Raw genomic sequence first — 18781 nt, forward strand, 5'->3', positions numbered from 1 at the left:
AGAGATAGGGACGGCCTTGGTGTCTCGCATACCCCTGAGGCTGCCCCGGGTGCCACAGCACTCAGGGTGGCCTGCAGCACCCCCAGCACTGCCCTGGGCACCCCAGCCCCAGGAGGGGGGACCTCTCAGAGGACCCCCGATGCCTCAGCCCAGAGTGGGTGGTGGCTCATGGGACTCCCGAGGCTGGCCCAGGCATTTCAGACCCAGGGGCGACTCGCGGATTCCCACCACCACCCCGGGCACCTCAGCCCCAGGGGTTGCTCTCAGGATCCCTGACGTTGCTCCAGGTGCCTCAGCCTCAGGCAGTATCTAAACAAACCTAGCCCTATCGACAGGCATCAATACCACTTGGTTTCAAGAGGCACCTGTAGCTTTCGCTCTCTGTGTGGAGCTTGTCACAAGACAAAGCAGAGAAAAATTGGGAGGGAAGTATGCATGGTTGTCTGTATCCATGGCTAAGATCAGTCCTGGAGGAGTCCAGGATGTGTCACGTCCTTCCCATGTCCGATTCCGGTCAGTGGCAACGAAGATTTCTTCCTCATCAGACAGAAAAACCTTCCTTTTACTGGTCAGTCAGGTTGTCACTGAGGTCTGCAGGGGGCACACGTGCACTCTAGCTGCCCAAGCACTGCCTGCTCAGTTGCCACAGGGCATCATCTGCTCTTCGGTGCTGGTTTCTGCCCTCAGTCCTGGCTGAGCATGAGCACACACCAGCAGAACACCAGAAACTTTATAGCTGGCACTAAATTCTTGCCAAAAATAGAGCAATGTAATTACGTTACAGCTCCACTTTGCCCACGATGGGAATCACTGCTGCTGAGCCTCTTGATGGCCAGCCTCCGCTGCAGCCCCACAGATCAGTTGACGATTTGTTAGGGCAAGTCTCTCCGTGCTCCCCTATAGTCAGGGCACACTGTTAGAGTATCCTGGTATATTGAGCCAGAGGGCTGGCAGAAGGGCACAGCACCTTGGCAGTTAAACTTTCCACTCTTCCTAAAGCTCTGAGCTGCAGAACAGAAAAGACGTGAAACACTGGAGCGTTCATTTACAGGATGTATTTATTACACTGTAAAAAGTCCATCGGATTTGTAGCCATTTACTCTATGTACACTTGCCCTACTCCCATCCCAACCGTAGGATCTTCTTAGTACAGTAGAAACCGGGTTGAAATCATGCCCATGCCCCTCCCAGTCACCAGTGAGATTTCTGAGACTGGTATTCTTGAACATTTAGCCAACTAATTCAGAGAGGAAGAAGAACTGAGATGCAGTGCTTGCCAGGCAGCCAGCTCTGCTCTGGGCACGAGGGGGTAGAAGAGAAGGACACCCTTAGTGCAAGGCAGAAGCAAAGGAAAGACTATCAGGGCTTCGGCTCCAGGCTGCGGGAGCGTTCTAGGTAGAGGAGGAGGTGGGCTCCCTGCAACTAGAAGATGCAGAAGGGGTACTAGTCCTGCATGAGCTCCCCCGAGAAAGGCTGCTCTTCAGCACAGCAGAGCTTGCCAGGCATCTATCAGCCAGTGCCACAGATCCCACAGCCTTCCCAAGCTAAAGAGGAATATATGGTCTCCTGAGGATGGAGGATACAGCCCTGGGGCTGGACACTAAGAGGCCAATGTAAAATGTGGTGGACAACATAGCACCGCTGTGCACCACACAGGGGGAGTAGCTCCCAAGCCCTGTTTGAGAGATGGCCATAGGGCTCTGCTCTCAGGTCTCTGCTCTCAGGTCTCTGCATTTTCTTCTCATCTGCTTAACTAGGCAGACCTGTCTGAATTTGCTCCCTCCACCCAGAAAGCCTGACTGTTTACAGGAGAAGGGAGGAGGACAGCGCTGCCCCTGCGAGGCTTCCCTACTCTCTGCCTCGCTACTAGATGGCTGTGATGCCTGTCCCAGGAGGAAATCATATGGCTACAGTGCACAAGAAGTCCTACATAGCAAGGTGGGAGCTGGACTGTTACTCATCCACATTTCTAGGCAAAATTCTCAACCTGCTGAACCCAGGCCTACCCAGAGCTCAAACAAAGCTGTGCAGTCAGAAGCATGGGCAGGAAAGCTAGGGAACGGCTTGGGATTTGTCTAGGGACTGGACTGAATAATCAGAGAGGCGGTCCGTACTGTAGCCCATCTCTAGCGTTACATCACAGAGTTTCCTCTCTTGACTAGATGAGGTGCTGGTGGCTTGGTCCCAGGCTGCTGCATGTGGGTACTGCCTGACCCCTGAGATTGTGAAGGCAAGGAGAAGACTGGTAAGTGGAACTGGGCAACCCTCCGAGAAGGCCGCAGCCAGGGGTTTCTGGGCAATTGCCACAAGAGGGGAGCAGATCCTGATATGCTCAAAGGGGATTGCAGCAACTGCCCTTTTGCTCAGGTTAGCATCATCTTCTAAAACAAACATGCCTGCTACTAGAGAACATTTGGCCAGCATCCTCCACCCACAGAGCTTCCTTAGCAGACAGTTCTCAGACACCCTCAAACTAATTGACTTCAGAAGTTGTCATGGGGTCAGTGGGCCGTGGAGTAGCTAGGAGTGGAACAGGAGAGGTGGCCTCTATTAGTGCTGGATTGAGAATGATTGGCAGAGACATAGGTGGTACCCCAACCTGCAGGGGAGAGGCAAGCGGCTGCAGAATGAGTGGCGGCTGTGCTGTCGTAGGAGGTAAGTCTGTAACGGGACTTGTCTTCGCTGGAGCGGATGCCGAGAAAGAAGGAGAGACAGAGGTGCTAGTGGTGGGTGAGCTGGGTGCAGTGGCTCTCTCAGACTCTGGAAAAATATGGAGACAAAACAGATCCTTACGCAGGCCTCGACAAAGTCACCTTTAAGCTCTAAGCTAAGCAGGGCTGAAGACCAGCTCAGGGGCTTTACTCAGTTTCTCCCCTTCTACATACTTTCATACGAGGCTTCAAGAAGCAGGTGCCGATCAGACATTCTGCTCCAGCCTCTGCCCACCCAAATAACTTCAGCAAGAAAGCCAGAATCTGTCCATTTGCAAGCAGAACAGTTCCACAACACAACAGACCTAGACAGTGTAGATCACGCTAAACCAAGGAAAAGCAAATCCACACCACCCTGCTGGGATCATGCTTCCCGAAAGAAGAAAATGGGACTCACCACTGGCACCCAGTTCACAAGACTTCTCCAAAGGTGCCACGTGAGCGGCTGGTCTTACATCCCCTGCAGGAGAAGGGGGCAAGGCAGATGCTGTCGACTTCTGAGGATGCTGCTCCATTGGTACACTGGGGACTGGATCTAGAAAAACAAAACAAGCAGTTAGCCCATGAAGCAGTTTGCTCACCCCTTTTCCCCACCCTTAAGTTTGTCATTTTCACACCAAGCTCTCAGGGCCTCCTGCACCTATCATCTCACCAACATTCAGGTACTACTGCAGCTGGGCGCTGGAAAAAGTATAAGCACTGGGCCCAAAACCTGGTTCTGAAGGTTCATCAGCTCTCCATACCCTGGATAACTGTCTGCTTGAAGAGCTCATCTCGCAGTCTAGGTAAGAAGCAGTCAATCCGCTCCCAGGTGATTTCCCAGAGATCTGAGTATCCTGTCCGTGAGTCAGCACTATGGAATATCCCAGCTGTATCCATTACAAGCAGCATATTCTTCAGAGACTCTGGGATGGCCTCCAGCTGTAATCAGAGACACTCCTCAGGACACAGAGAGGGGACATATAGCAAAGAATAAGCACTCAAAACAGTGACCTTGGAAACAGAAGCCAAAGGGACAGACCATAGAACAAGTGGGTTTGGAAGGGAAAGGGTAAAAAAAACCTAAAAAAAAACCCAAAACCAAACCCTGAGAACAGTTGTTAAAAGCACTGCAGCATCACTTTCAGCACCTTACCAGTAAGTCACTGGAGCCAGCATGCATGTATTTGTCCATGAAGTCCAGGATTGTCAGCCACAGGGCAGCAAAGGTGGTCAGGGAGAGCAGCGGGGAGAGGTGCTGCAAGAACACCTAGAAAAGAGCACAACTGCTGTCAACAAGTAGCATCAGGGCTACTGCTCACAGAGCTCAACAGCCAGTCTTGCAAGCTTGGAACTCACCTTCCTTGACCAGCTAGAAGCATGCACAGGCCCAGCCTGAGATGGCAGATACTAACACTCCTCTGAGCTGCACATGCAAGAGCAGATCTCATCTCCTTTGCATGAGACCACTCAGGTCTGCATCACCACTTCTGCCAGTCCTTTCAGATCCACTGGCTTAGGGCTATACTATGGGCTTCTGACTTGCCTCATTTCACGACGAGAACCAACTATCTTCAACTAATGCTGGGTGAAATACTTATCTCCATCCTTCAAAAGTCACAAACTCCTTCCTGACAACATTTCTTAGAGCCAGCCTCAGGGAGACAGTTCTGGAAAGAAGGCATGTCCTGGCAGTAGAGAAGCCAGGCACTGAAGGCAATCAGACTAGCAAACTGACACCTACACACATCAGAGCTGCCAAGAAGCTAATACAGCGACCAGTTTGGTCGTCTTGATGCACATGGTCTCCCCCAAGCTTGTAGGCAACAGGAGCATGCTCACCTTGGAAAGCAGCGTTGAGGCTCTCATCCTGGTCTCTTCCATCCCTCCAACATCAGCTGGGCTGATATTCTCAAGGAGCTTCGTTAGCAGAGGGAACAGCACCTGTTGGATCATTGACATTGATGTGTCATGGGAACGATGGTATTTACATTGGCAGCATTACAGAAAGGAGATGGCTTTTGGGACTTGTTTCTAGACAGAAACGGGAGAAGCAGTGTGAAGTGGAAATAAGTGGATTCATTTCAATCCTCCAAGAGACTTTGTCAGAAGCCTATCCGGAGCAGAGCTTTCAACAGAAACAGAGTTGGGAAAGCCTTGTCCCTTGAGGTTAACAGGCAGCTGCCCAAGAAGGCAGCGCTGCATCAGGACACCATTCTGCCACTCCTGCGTATAGCATTGCTCTTCAGGACACTGCTCTCCTGCCCACATGCCCAGCCCAGCCATGAGGTTACCTTGTTGAAGCAGGACTCCCACTCCAGGGCATCCAGTGCCTGCAGGTCATGCACCAGGAGGGCTCGCTGCAAGTAAGTGAGAGCCTGCATCCGCACTTGGCGTCGGGCATCACAGCACAGCCAGGCAATACCTGCAAGAGAAGCATTCAGGGCAGAGCCCACAGGGAAGGTGCACACCCCCTCCTCTCCCTGTCAGGAAAGAGTCACCTGGTACCACAACAATAAAAACCACCACCACGATGCTCCCAACCTAGGGTGAAGAGGCTAATGAAGACCAAACGCTCTCTGTAGAAAAAAAAAAAAAAGAATTATACTTGTTCCAGGCCACAGATTGGGAATCTACTGTGAGGTCCAGGAAGAAACTGGTAGCTAACTCATGGTAAAGACAGCTTTCTGAATCACACCTAAGTCCTTTTTCAATTACAGCAGACCCTAAAAACAACCTCCTCCTGCTTTCTGCAGTTAGTCTTTGGCTCCTCAACTGTCCTTAGCGCTGCCCTTATCCTGAAGTCTCTCTTCTCACTCTCATCACAAGAGGTGGCTTTACCCTGTAGCAAAGGGCACCAGCAGTTGGACCACAGTGTTCGGGAATCTGCTTCAATTTTCCTCCCTGTAGACTCCAGATGGCGTTGCTCCTCTGCCCAGGAGCTGTAGATGGTGGCTGCTCGAGTGTGCAAGGTGTGCATGAGGTCCAGGAGCTGCAAGTCAAGCATCACATTAAGCAACACACAGGACTTGAGCTCTTAAAGCAAACCTGGTCTCTGTTCTCCCCCAAACAAAGGCTAGAAGGCTCCTAGCAATTCAGCCAGGCTTTTCTCACATCCATGCATAGCTAAGGGACTGCTGTCAGGTCCTGCTGTCTGTGTGCTCCCTAAGTAGAAAAGGGCCAGGCACCTTCAGAGAAATCTGTGTCAAGCAGTAGCTGCGTCAACCCCATCTTCTAGAAACAGCATCACAGGGCTGCTGAGTGAGAAAGAATGGAGCCATTCCCTGCACAGACCATCAGCTCTCCCAGGTTGAGGGAGAAAACCAGTGATTTAGCTATGTATCCAGGGACAACCTCCCTGCCTTTTTTTTTTTTTTTTTTTTTTTTTAAATTAAAGCACAAAGCACAGGCAAAGTGCTCTCAGCACAGCTCTGTGCAGATGAACATCAGCATTCTAGTAACTTTACTACTGAACTGAGGCTCAACAGCCTGACACTCAGCAAGCCTGCACCCACAACCCTGAGAAGACCCAACTAGAGAGAAGTGATACCATCACCCCAGTCCTCTGTACTTGAAATCCCACTCCCATCTCACCTTCTGCAGTGACTTACCGTTCCAGACACCCACCCACCTGGTTTGTCAGAAGACTCCTCCCCCCACTGCTCTTCTGCTTCCTCCTGTCCAAATCATATTCTTCCTCACTTGCTCCCAGAAGCAGACACTGTCACGAGACCCACCCTTTGCCACCCAGCAGCCACTAATCCAGGATGCAGCCTCCCCTCCCACCATGGAGAATCCCAATGATTCCCTAGCAAGGCCCCGAGCACGGGAAAGGAGAGGAGGAAATCCTTGCTATACTTACGTCCTGACTAACCTGTAAAGACACAGTGTGGTAGCTGGCAGGAATGCTCTCATCCTCGTCCTCATCACTGTGTGCATGGGCCTGGTGTTGGCTCGAGGCCCGCGATCGCCGCATGGAGCTCTCCTTTGGCTTTTTTTTTAACCGGCTGGATTTACTGTCATACCTGTGGCTCTTCCCCCTCTTCTCTTGGGACTTATAGCCTAGGAAGTGAAAGGCAGAAACATATCACATACACATTCCACCACAAAATGTTCTGCCTTTCAGCCCACACAGCAGTCACCTTCTGATATCCCTAATGTCACTGTAAAGTGACAGCTATCCACTTGAAGATGTGCCCAGAACCCCTCAGAATCGCCTTCAGCAAAAACAGGAAATCATGATTCCTGCTGATACAGCTACCTCTGTGTCAACCCCAGGTCTCCCCTCCATTCCAGAGACAGGGATAAGAATAAGGTCCCTCCTGCTAGCAGGGGTCAGAACATTATTCTCACAGGAGACTATTTTCTGGAGATGGAGGACTCATTCCCTGGCAGTATACTTCACACATCTCTGCTTGCTGCCTGGCCCTAATCTCAGTCGTCAAACCAAGGGCCACCTCACCCCCATTCAAGCTCGCCTCCACAAAGATGCGGATGGTTTTGACACAGAGCTCGAAGTTCTCAGGTGTCACATGGGCAGCATCTCTCACGATGAAGGAAAGGGACTCCACGCACTTCATGAGAGACTTTGTATCATGAGGGCCTAGATCCAGCCCCACAGTCAGGCTGTACTGGTTGACGAGAGGAGACGGCCCCAGCCTATTCAGTCCAGCACTGGGTCTGGAGGTGTCGATGTCATCCTTCCCCACCTGCAAGGCAGAGCAAGAGGGTGGCAGGACAGGACAGTGTAACAAGCAGCACATCATGCACGTGCTGGAGGGCCTTTCTTCTGAAACCAACAGGTGATACTGCTTTAGTAGAACCCATTTCCTTTTCATCCATACTTGCCTCCTAGCCTTCCACTCTCCATCTGCATCTCTTCCCCATCCTCCCTTTACACCGTCAGCTCATCTGAGCTCTCTTTTACTGCCCTTTTTTTTTTTTCCCCTACCAAATCCTCTTCCCACACCCACACTAGGAGTAGTCTATTTCAGGCACCAGAGGCCCATCCGTTACTCACCACTAGCCAGCCACTGTTCACCATATCCACATCTGTCACTGAGCGATGCATCTTGCCTTGCTTCCCGTGGTCTGTGTAGACCTCCGAATCAGAGGTGTAGCCACGGTCCAGGCTCATATCACTTGGATGGTAGGAGGAGGAGACCTCACTGTCCGACTGAGCACCTTCAAGACACAAGGCATGGGTTTAAGACCAAAGCCAAATGAAGGTGAGGAGCTGTGGGAATAATGGAGAACCAATCCAGGTCAGTCAGATCAGAGTCAGCTGAGAATTACCAGTGGGTGATGGAAGAAACTGGGCCAGGCCTCTCCTCCTGGGAGAGGAAGAGTAACTATCACAGCAGAACGCACAGAAGATGGCAAGAAACACAGACCTTTGGCACTGTTTTATCCCATGAGGTATGTTTGGCTATCCCCTTTTAGGGGGAAGGGGGATACCGTCCTCTGCCATGTCACTTGTCAGCCTGACTAGATTTTAAACAGCAGAAAGTCCAATGCTTTGACGGTGGTGGAAGAATCAGATATACTACACACTTTAAGAACTACTGGAGGTCCTTGGTTGAACCAGGGCAACTCCAAAAGTGCAACACAGAATGACATGAGTTAGATGGGGCCTCTGAGGTTACTCAGGCAACTCCACACTAAAACTGGTACAGTCCTTCTCATGAACAACAATCAACATTAGCATGTTTCACATCTGTCATGTCTCCCTTCCCTGAACTTTAGGGTAACCTTAAATTTCATATGTCCCTTGCAGAGAAATCCCTTCAAGGGACAAATTTAAGCCACTGATATAATTGATTTAGAAACAACAAATTTATTCTCTCCAAGATTCAACATTATCTAGAAACTCAGGAGAACAAAGACTTGCTGTGAGCACAGCACACCAAACATTTTCAGAAGGCGGCGATAAGAAATAACGTTCTGATTCTGCAAGGTGCCACAGTCAAGTAGTTTGTTCAAGCAGCAAAGATAGAAGCAGTAAAAAAGAGCTGAGAGAAAACAGCCCAGCATTAGACTGAGAAAGCAAAGGCCATATGGGTTTGACCTTCCCAGTTTTGCAAGATCAGGTTTCCGCAAGCTAGCTAGCATGAAGCACGAGGACCTAGCAAGCAAGATCTAGAGAAGCAGAGAGAAAAATGAAGTCCTCTAGAAAAGTCTTTTTGCCGTTTCCTTTTAGAAGTCTGAAGCTGCCAACCTCAATCAGCTGGCTGAAGGGGAACATGAACAGAGTTCGCTGAAAGGACAGTCTTCTAACACAGTCAAGAGAAGTGGGAAATAGTGGGCTGGTCTTGGAAGAATGGCTCAGGCACTCTAAACACAAATGGATTTGAAAAGAAAAGTTTAAAGAACAACTCCCAGTATAAGATCCTTAAAAAGGGGATAGAAAGGAGTCAGTCTCACAGGAGAAGCAAGCATGACAGAAACAACAGCTGGGTTTACATTACACACCCAGATGAGAGATTAAGGCTGTATTACCCAAGGCACCAGACCACAACCACCAGAAAACACTCTCTAGGCAGAGCAAAGACCTTCTACAGCTGCTACAACTGATATCAGTTTTCCTCCCACTGCTCCCCCAGGGACTAGCACCTGGAGTGCTGCTCAGGGAATAGGAAGAGATGGCAGAGTAGAGACAGGGACAGATTGGGGGGAATGAGTGAACAGCAGGTGCTGGTCTTTAATCCTGCTAATGTAGTTTAATATCAGCTTTGTTTTCTTGCAGTCCCCTTTGCTAATTGAAAAGCTCGAGGAAGCAGCTGCTTATCTGGCAGGCAGGGCATCAGATTTCCTAGCAAAAGCTGGCCTGTCTTACCTGTGTCATTATCTGCCCTTGCTGTAACCTGCAGGGCTGCAGGAGGCTTCACCCCAGACCCAATACACTCCAGGAGGGTGAAGAGTGTGTACCAGTCATCCCCAGCGTGAATGTTGGCAGCATTGGTCTTCAGGAGTTCATGGAGGCCGTAGGCAACCTCATGGCTAACTCTGGAAAGCACATTTGGCTTCATCATCAGCAGGATACGTAATGAGAGGAGAACCTGGCCAGGGAGGGAGACAGCAAGAATAACAGACCCTATTTATGCTCCATTCACCAAAGTCTTCCTCATTTATTTAATGCTATTTACAACTGCTGTTTGGTTGTCACCTGCAGCGGAGAGGTTAAATGTGGGTCCGTACAACAGCAATCGGTTTCCTGGGTTGCCAAGCGTAGCCACAAAAAACAGTGACTGTCCTTTGTAAATCCCTTACCTGTGCACTGATTTCTTCCCGACGAAGGAGCCGAATCACCAGTCTCAGCAGCCCCACCACTGCCCTCTCCACCAGGAAGCAGAACTCCACAGCATGAACGCAGAGATGATAGAGGTGGTCTCGAACAGTCTGCCATACACAGGTCACACGGTCCCTAGCCACAGCAAGGAGGGGGGAAAGGGCAGGATGAAAGGAGATGAGACAAGCAGGATCCAGCTACCTCTTCCCGAACTACAGACAACCTAGTATTTCATCACTTCAGTGAAAAGCTCAAGCGGGGATATATAATAGCAGACAAAATTAACAAGGCCCACAAGTTTCTTATTTACTTCATTATTCACAAAGCAACCAGCTGGGAGAACCCATTCTCCCTCTAGAGTTTAGTTGGTGTTCTCCAAATCTCAGGGTATCAAGCAATAATTCATAGGTGAATAGTCTCTCTGTTTACACATGCTGGAGTGGAATTGTTAAGCCCTGAAATTACAACCACATGCTGCTTAAGCTGGCAAAGCAAGCACATAAGGAACTTGCTCCCTGGACCTAGGAAGCAGCTGCAGCAAAGCAGAGACATTCACAGGGAATCTGCATGTATTTTGAGGCCCTACCTGTTCTCCAGCACAATCCGCAGAAGCATCTCCAAGCAGAAGGCAGCATCCTCTTCATCATATGTCTCCTCATCAGGAGTCACAGAGATTAGGGCCTAGAAAAGCCAGGAACGAATTGTGACCCACAAACCCCCAAAACTGTCAGTGAGGTCCAACAGCGTGCTGTGAGTCTGAGTAAAACTGCACTCCAGTGCCTGAGGAGGTCATGTGTGGTCTATCAAAAATGCATTGGAAGCTAGGTGCTAAGATAAACATATGGAAAATTATACTTTTTATTACGCAAGCTACATTATGAACTTAAGATGTTAAACTGCGATGAAGTCTCTCTTTTGGAGAGGAATCCTGAAGCCCAGCAGCTTCTTACTAACAAAATATGAAGTAAAAAAAAAGGCAGGCATACCCAGGAAGAACTACAAATATTGTAAGTGTTCCTCTCAAGCCATCAGCTCATAGATGAAGTAAGGGAGGCATAACAGGGGTCAGAGCAAAATGTCCATCCAAAATTGAGATGGCAGGGATGGCATATGCAAATGGAGTCAATACTTCTCCAGGTAAGCCAGCAACGTAAGGTCATTGTGTGAGCTAAGCGGCAAGTTCTAGCTTAGCTGTTCAAATCATTGTTCTTTGGGGTTTACTCACTTGTAATCTTTATCCTGAAACTCGATACCTACTCTTCTGAACCTCTGTAGTAAGCCTTGGTAAATAAACCTTTCCCGTGTTTTAGCAAAAGTCTTAATAATGTCACAGGCCCAGACGAACTATGATAAAGCCAGTGAATTGAAACTACAAGGGCCTGGAGGAAAAGACACTCGGGCTTTGAGATGCTATGAAATTAGACAGCGCACACTGCCAACTCGCACAACATCACTGAAAGGGTTACACTGCACTATTGGCTTTCAGAAGTGGTTTCCCTGCTACACACCAACAAACTTTCAGTGAGCAGCTGGCAGAGATCCATACCACAGCCCGGAGAGTCTCAAACTCCACACTGGCCTGAAGAGCCACCACCAGTACCACCTTAGTAACCATCCTTTCCCAGGGAGATGAGTTTCTCTAACCTAAAGGCTAGCGAGTCCAGCTTTATTATACAGCAGACAGGTATCACACTACCTAGAAGAACAGGGACAAATACTTCTGCACGACTCCTACATCTAATGCCTCATTAGGCATTTTTTTCCAATGCCTCATTAGGCATACGGCACACCAGAAAAGGTGAAAAGCACAACGTACAACTTAAGCTCCTACCCAGAGCTACAAATATTTTCAGACACTTACCCTGACCTCCCTAAGTCCTTTAGGATGTGTTCCACAAATTAATGTTTTTCTCTGCTACCCAAAGCAATGGTGGCTTCCTGCACAGAAGTTACACATAACAGCTGAACTGGCCGGCTTCAAATACTGAGCAAGTGCAAGACCTCCTTTGAGGACAGAGGAGCTAGGCAAATACATGGCACATATCCATGACCACACACAGCATACCTTTCCCATCACCAGTCCTGTCCCTTGCCCAGTATCTCTCACCTTCATGAGCTCCTGGAGGGACTCGAGTTGGAGGAACTTGCTTTCTGTGATCAACTTCTCAGGATCACATTGCTGCAAAAGACAGAAAAGAGGACTGTGTGTTTGGGGGTGGGAAAGGCATATGTACAGATCCTTCCAGAATCACAGCTTGTTTCCAGGGAAGCACAGAGTGTGGCTTCAACATTATAACCTGGAGGAAAACTCCTGCCAGCTAGTTCACTCAGTTAGCCCTAACAGACTTGATCTGTGCTAAACAGACTTTAACAGAAAGCTCCCTGTCCCTCAGAAAGGGCCCATATGCCCATAGACTGAGGCAGAGCCACACAGCACTGTTACCATGTACAAAAGCAGATTCTTCTATGGCCTATGCACTACCTTTATGCACTCCAGAGCTGTTCGCTTTGCCTCCTGCGTCTCTGTAGATGGCCCTCTCATACCAGATTGTTCTGTGCCACTGAGGGTGAGCCAACTAACAAAACTCAGCACTGTAGATTCACCACTGCAATCAGAAGACACCAGCATCAGTGAGACAACAGTCATAGATTTTGTTATCCAGCATTTGGAGGCGGGGGGGCTGGAAGCACCTGCCTGGGCCATCTGCACCACTCACCGGTTAGATGGTGTCTCCTCTCGCTGCAGAGAGATTTTGCCATTGGGATCCACAAAGTCTTCGACCTTGAAGATATATCAGAACACATATATGTTCACCTGCCTACTTCTTTGTAGCCTGTTTTCGTTGTGCCTGTAACGTTTCACTTAACACTGAAACACTATACCCAACTTCACATGTATTGTCAACCAACTCCAGGCTCTTCACACATACACACACCCCCTCCCCTCCTTTTCATCAAGTGTGCCTCCTGTTTGGCAATGCCAATGCTGTACTCTTATCACTTTATACCTATGTCACATGCCTTTTGTGCACAACAGTCAACATCTGCTAAAATAAAATGAACGCTGGAATTTCTCAAACCCCATAAAAACAAGAAAAAATGAACCCCGTGAAAGAAGCTGGAGCCTGCAGGTAACTCGAGTGCTCAGCCCCTTGCCGGCACTCTTGCTCTGTACACGCTCTATCAAAGCCAGGCCTCTGCACGAGAACTCTCTTTCCCTTTGGGCTGGTCCTCTGCAAGGTCAGCTTCCCACTCCCCGTCTTCAATTAGCCATGAGCTGGCTGTTATTACCTCCACCATGGCCTTGGGCAGCAGCTCTGCTCGGAAAAGCTGTAGCATGGCCTCCATGATGTTTTTCCAGCCCTCCCGCAGAATGTCACCGTGGCGTTGGGCCAAGTGAAACACAGTCTTCGCCGCAATATGGGCCTTGGGATTACTTCCAAAAACAGTGGGCAGGTTCTCAATAGACTGCAGGAAAGAAAAAGGGGTAGCAGTTAGTCAGCAAGAGATGTTTCTTTTTCAACACAAATTAGGGCAGACTGTTCAGAATTGGTTATGGGAAGGACAACAACTCTGCGTACAACACTGTGGATAACTCCTCAGTTCATACTTGCTTTGCAGAAAAACGAAGACAAGGTGGCTTACATGATACAAGCTGAATCACAGAGACCTAGATGTAGCTCACCAAGAACGACAACGATACAGAGCGTTTTGAAAGTACTTGCTGAAATCTTGCTAACACTAACTTATTGTGCTAAGAAAACCCTTTTCAGGATCAAAGCCTTCTACAAAAGACTTTTTTCAGTACCACAGCTCCTCTGGGAGGCAATTATTCCACACTACCATTAGAGATGAAAACTATAGCAGAAACTATTAGTAACTTACAAAGCTATTCTCACCACCAGCTAAAAGCCAGGTTCAAAGCATTAGTGATGAATCCTGACATGCAGTCTCTACCAACAATTGCTGGACCACAGTTCCTCCATAACTTGTTCAATATACCCACAGCTTTTCAAAATACAAAAAGCATACTAAAACATTTAAACTAACCAAATACATGCTGCCAAAAAAAACACCCAAAACAAACAAAAAACCCCAGAAACCATGTGAACTAGTATCAGACAGCATAATAAGTTCCCTATTTCTGCAGAGTTACTTAAGCTCATTGCAATGTTCTTTTTGATAAGAGATGGATTTTGCTATTCTATGGCTTATGTGGACAAAACCCACACCTATTTCCTTCGTTAAAAAAAGGAGAGAGAAGACAAAAGACGGGATGGATCGGAAACGTGTCTCTTCAAATCTCAGATCTGAAGGGCAGAAAATAGATGTGTCCCATCCTGCAATTCCTTCACTCAATAGCTATCGTGTAAACTAGCTCTTGCTTCAGCCAGACTGCTGGCAGAGCTAGGATCAAAATGGGTCTTTGATCTAGAGGTGAAATACATTAGAAGTGCCAGGCCGGAAGCTTGCCAGAAATGTGACAACCAATTTGTTTTTTCCCCATTGTTGCTATGGGGAAACCACACGAACATATATATCGCTGGACTCTCAACGTGCAAATAGCAATATCCCTAGTTTTGCAGCGTGGCAACAAGCTACAACAACCAGCATCAGAACACACAGGCCTTTTGCTACTACTTATACAGAGTCAATCCAGATCTTAACTTTGAATCAAGAATCAATGCACTTGCCCTTCTTAAACCTGTTAACTGTCTTCATATTCCTTCCCACTCCTCCTCTTTCAGTCAAAGTGGCCATGCATAACAATTGCAGTGCTCAGAGAGGAGACCTGAACACTGGGATGATCTAACTTAGGAAGGGACTAGCAGCTAAGTGACACTATGATGTCCTTCCTTTGCTTTCTAGCAGTTGCTCTTTGTTTTGTCTCCTCAGCCCCTAAGGACAACCCTTCCTTCTCCCCTTCCACCAGACTATGTCTCAAATATTTGTGCAGTTGTCATAGTCTTGGAGATACTCAAAAGCCATGTGGATAGGGTCCTGGGCCACGTGTTTGAGGTGACCCTGCTTGAGCAGGGGGGATTGCACGAGATGATCTCCAGAGGTGCCTTCCAACCTCAACCGTTCTGAGATTCTGTGATTCCTCTACTGTCTCCAAGCCTTATGTTCTGCTGCCGTAAATTGCTGTAATTGATGTAGCTGGAATCCAGCCAAAGATAAGAACTGTTCACATCCAGAAGTCCCTGATTCTACATCATCACCAAGAGACATACTTGCTTAATTTACACAGACCTAAGACTTGCTCCAGATTCCAGTCTCATAACTAAATGGGATGCAGCTGGCAATAGCCGGTGCCTCTGAGGGCTTAGTCTAGTTGTTTGACAGAGATTTATATGGAAGAAGCAGTTGTTTCAGGCAGACATTCCTCTGCTTGTATTATCTATTGGTAGTCTCAAAATCTGGTATGCCTGGAGAGGATCAAGTATTTTATCTTTACTGTTGTAAGCTGTGGAGGAAGAAGGAATCTAAAGTAAGCCCATCATTTGGGATTTCTTTGTCTTTTACTAGCCTGACTACCCAGGTACTCTTTCGCTGCTACCAGTGCCAGGACGCAAGTGACATAAAACATCCAGTCCAGACAGTTCAACTGCCCTGTAGAAAGAATTTATGGTTTTAGAGTGGCCTAATTCTGTTAACTGGATTAATTCACAGGAACGTTTCTCACCTTCTTCTACGGGATTTCAAAAATCACTTGTCTTGATTTTTTTACTCCCATGCTTTACGTCTGGAATGATCTTGTTTCCCTTTTTATACGATTTAACGCTATTTTGCTCACTATGGGTCTTGTGTAGCTTCTCAGAATAATACTGTGGGGTTCTCAGCAAGTTCTGACCTTTGAAAGGAGTTGCTTTTTCTTCCTAGCTCACAGCATTGATCTGCCACTATCTATCAAACACTTTACAGAAAACAGGCTGATACTGCACCACATAAACAGACGTGGGAAAAAAAGCTTACACCAATGACTGTATGATGAATTTAGTTTCACAGTACAATTCACAGAAATAGTCTTGAGCGCTTGGCCAAAGTTGGGCCACCTCGGCTGATCTTATCATCAGACTCTAGGCTCTGGACAACAAGTGACAATTCAGAGCATTTGTTTTTTCTAATCCCTTTCTGCCGGGTAGATGCACAGTCCCTACGCTTTGGAAGATCAGGTCACAAAACAGCCCCTCTTGACGCTGCACAGGCTCTATAATTAAATGTCTAAGAGCTGAAACGCATAATCTTGTTTGGGGCTGTGGACGATCACTATCTTGATCACAGAGAGATTTAAGTTTCCTGAGATCAAGTAAGCAGAATACACACTTCCACATCATGGTATTCTGCTCTGCACAAGCTGGCACCTGTGCAATAGGTAGAAGGAAATTCGTGTATTTAAACCTATATTATGAAGTCCTACTTTACTACATACTCTTTCTTTACCTCCCCAGAAAACTCTGGGCGAGTGGGATAGATATTCACAGCTATTGTGATAACTAAATAAACAAATATGACTGCACAATAGAGAGGAAGAGAGCTCCAATACGCTAGAAGCCACGCTTCTTTCCCCTCCATGCAATCTTACCTCGCTGCTGAGGGCTGTAAACTTGCAGAGAGAAATTATGAGATTGTCAAATACATCACTCAGGCCATAGTGAGCGGAAATCATTGCACAATTCCTGGGGGAAGAAGAAAACGAGGAACAACGTAACAGCACAGCACAGGCACTTCTCTCTGCAGAACAGCAAGTCAGATAGCCACTTGGGTTTCAGACCTTCCTCTCCACCTCCTCATAATGAATGTACAGCACTTTCCCCTCAGGCCATCACAATCCTCATCATCAGATCCACTGAGATCCCGGAACCTTAATATTTGTCTGTGCTTATTCAGGGATCACTTTCAAGAAGAAAAGTCCAGACAGGCCTCTTGCAGCTGAGTCAGTATCCTTGATTTCATGTCTTCACATAAAGGAGAGTTCCTAAGCTTGGCAGTAGTGCTGAAGTTCTAGTTTTTAAGAGATCCTGGCTACAGGAGTATATTAAAGGAGTTTTAAAACTATGCTTAAAGGTATGTTTTGGTCTGAATCCAAGCATGACCCAAAGATCATTCCAATGAGGTTTCTAATAGGTAGCAAGATTTCTGAATACTGATTGTCCGGGGGGGGGGGGGGGGGGGGGGAAACACACCACCACCTACAACTATGGCCCCACAGATGAGAGGTTTTGCTGATATATAGGGATTCTGCCAGTATCACTGTGCCAGTTAAAAGAGATTTTTCCTCCCCCTCACTTCTAAGCAGCACAGCTATGTCAGCAGGTCTTTTAAATGTAATCAGGTTGGAGTTTAAAAATATATACCACCAGCACTTTTATTTATTACAATGTAGCTGTCAAGCTGAACAGTGAGTGGCACCAAGAGAGGCCCTAGATGAAATGAATCACTAGAAATACTAGAACAAAACCAGAGGACTGTAGGTCACAAGAAAACGCCCTTCAGCTGTAGGAAAAGTAAAGGCTGATATTCACTGTGATCTCTCTAGCAGGCAGACATGATACACCAGCCAGACTGAAGCCCTTCTGGGCCTCATGAATGTGAGAGAATTACCTGAAACCAGAGATAGCCTTCTGGATGATTGTTTCTTCTAAGCTCTTGTCAAAAACATAGGAAAGGGCTGCAATGGTTGGCCCCCATGTCATGGTAAAGAGATCATGGTCATAGCTTCCAGAAGGCACATGGAGAAATATTCCCTCATCAGTAGCACCACGATGTAGCAGGACATTCCAGATATAATTTTCCTTCACCAGGCCTGTCTGTTCTTCTGGCATCACTATCTCATCATTTCTACCAGAAAGGAATGCAGAAAGGTTAGATTATTCATTCTGAGCCAAACCTAACAATTAGACAATACCTTTCACAAGACAGTCCTAAGTGTAAGCGATACCTAATCTGGAGTCACTTTGCCAGCTCCTGAAACATTCTGCCTTCCCAGGCCTGGCCAGCCTCTCTTGCCCCTCTCTGACACCTTGGCTATGGAGTACAGTGGCTACCAGCAGCACCCAGCAGCAACTGAGTAGGACTGGTAGTGAAGAAGCAGCTATCTAAAACTACAGGTGAAAAGTGTACATGTACATACATTATGTACATACATACTGTACATACTTAACACATACTGCAGTTAAATGATGGGAAATTTTGAACAGAACACCAGCATAGTAGCATTAGATATTCTTCTTCACTCCCCCATGCCTTGTGTTGTTGGAACACTCTGCATATCCCATCACCACCAGACAAAAATTAAATTATACCACTGCAGTGAGACTAGACATGAGTAACTGGATAAGAACAAGGTAAATATTTTAACTATGTCAAAAATCAAGCTCCATAAATCCAAGAAGTACAAAATTAAAGCTATAACTAGAAACTAAATGTATGATGGATAATTCATAACTAGAGTACCACAACCCCATACTCTTACTGGATTGAAGCCCTGCAGTAATAAAACAACTATGAGTAATGCATAGTAGTATTTGCATCCCCAGGCTAAAAATATATTTAAGCCTAAATACATACTCCCCTACCCGTGGGGCACTGCTTAAAACATAACCTTCTCCAAACAACCAACTAATCGAGGACAGTCTCAGATCTACTAAGAAGAGTATATGGCAGCCAACTTGAAAAGTAGACCTCTTTCTGCAACAATCTGAAAAAATAATTTATTTCAATGGCCAAGGAAGCAAAATTCACATACTAACAATAACTATAAAAAAGAAACTTAGCTTGTTTCTTATGCATAAACCATCTC

The 18781-nt window shown here is 47.2% G+C and overlaps 1 protein-coding gene across 4 annotated transcripts in view; it reads right to left on the reverse strand.

Moving 5' to 3' along the window:
- Positions 1-1040: 1040 nt before the first annotated feature.
- GBF1 (golgi brefeldin A resistant guanine nucleotide exchange factor 1) overlaps positions 1041-18781 on the reverse strand; it is a 113761-nt gene continuing 96020 nt past the window's right edge. For 2 of the 4 annotated variants that reach the window (XM_068950276.1, XM_068950274.1), the window contains 19 exons: positions 17584-17820; positions 16565-16658; positions 13270-13446; positions 12696-12760; positions 12461-12584; positions 12086-12157; positions 10565-10659; positions 9960-10113; positions 9526-9748; positions 7711-7874; positions 7153-7399; positions 6565-6752; positions 5532-5682; positions 4985-5115; positions 4533-4634; positions 3847-3960; positions 3455-3632; positions 3109-3246; positions 1041-2760 (listed from right to left, as the gene is read on the reverse strand). In XM_068950276.1, coding sequence (XP_068806377.1) covers positions 2474-2760; positions 3109-3246; positions 3455-3632; positions 3847-3960; positions 4533-4634; positions 4985-5115; positions 5532-5682; positions 6565-6752; positions 7153-7399; positions 7711-7874; positions 9526-9748; positions 9960-10113; positions 10565-10659; positions 12086-12157; positions 12461-12584; positions 12696-12760; positions 13270-13446; positions 16565-16658; positions 17584-17820 — 2941 coding nt within the window. In that variant the 3' untranslated portion in view covers positions 1041-2473. Of the gene's footprint in view, positions 2761-3108; positions 3247-3454; positions 3633-3846; positions 3961-4532; positions 4635-4984; positions 5116-5531; positions 5683-6552; positions 6753-7152; positions 7400-7710; positions 7875-9525; positions 9749-9959; positions 10114-10564; positions 10660-12085; positions 12158-12460; positions 12585-12695; positions 12761-13269; positions 13447-16564; positions 16659-17583; positions 17821-18781 lie in introns of all 4 variants that reach the window. The other 2 variants (XM_068950275.1, XM_068950273.1) reach the window with 1 other exon arrangement.

Source organism: Struthio camelus, chromosome 7 (assembly GCF_040807025.1).
Source record: "Struthio camelus isolate bStrCam1 chromosome 7, bStrCam1.hap1, whole genome shotgun sequence".
In the NCBI taxonomy this organism is placed as follows: domain Eukaryota; kingdom Metazoa; phylum Chordata; class Aves; order Struthioniformes; family Struthionidae; genus Struthio; species Struthio camelus.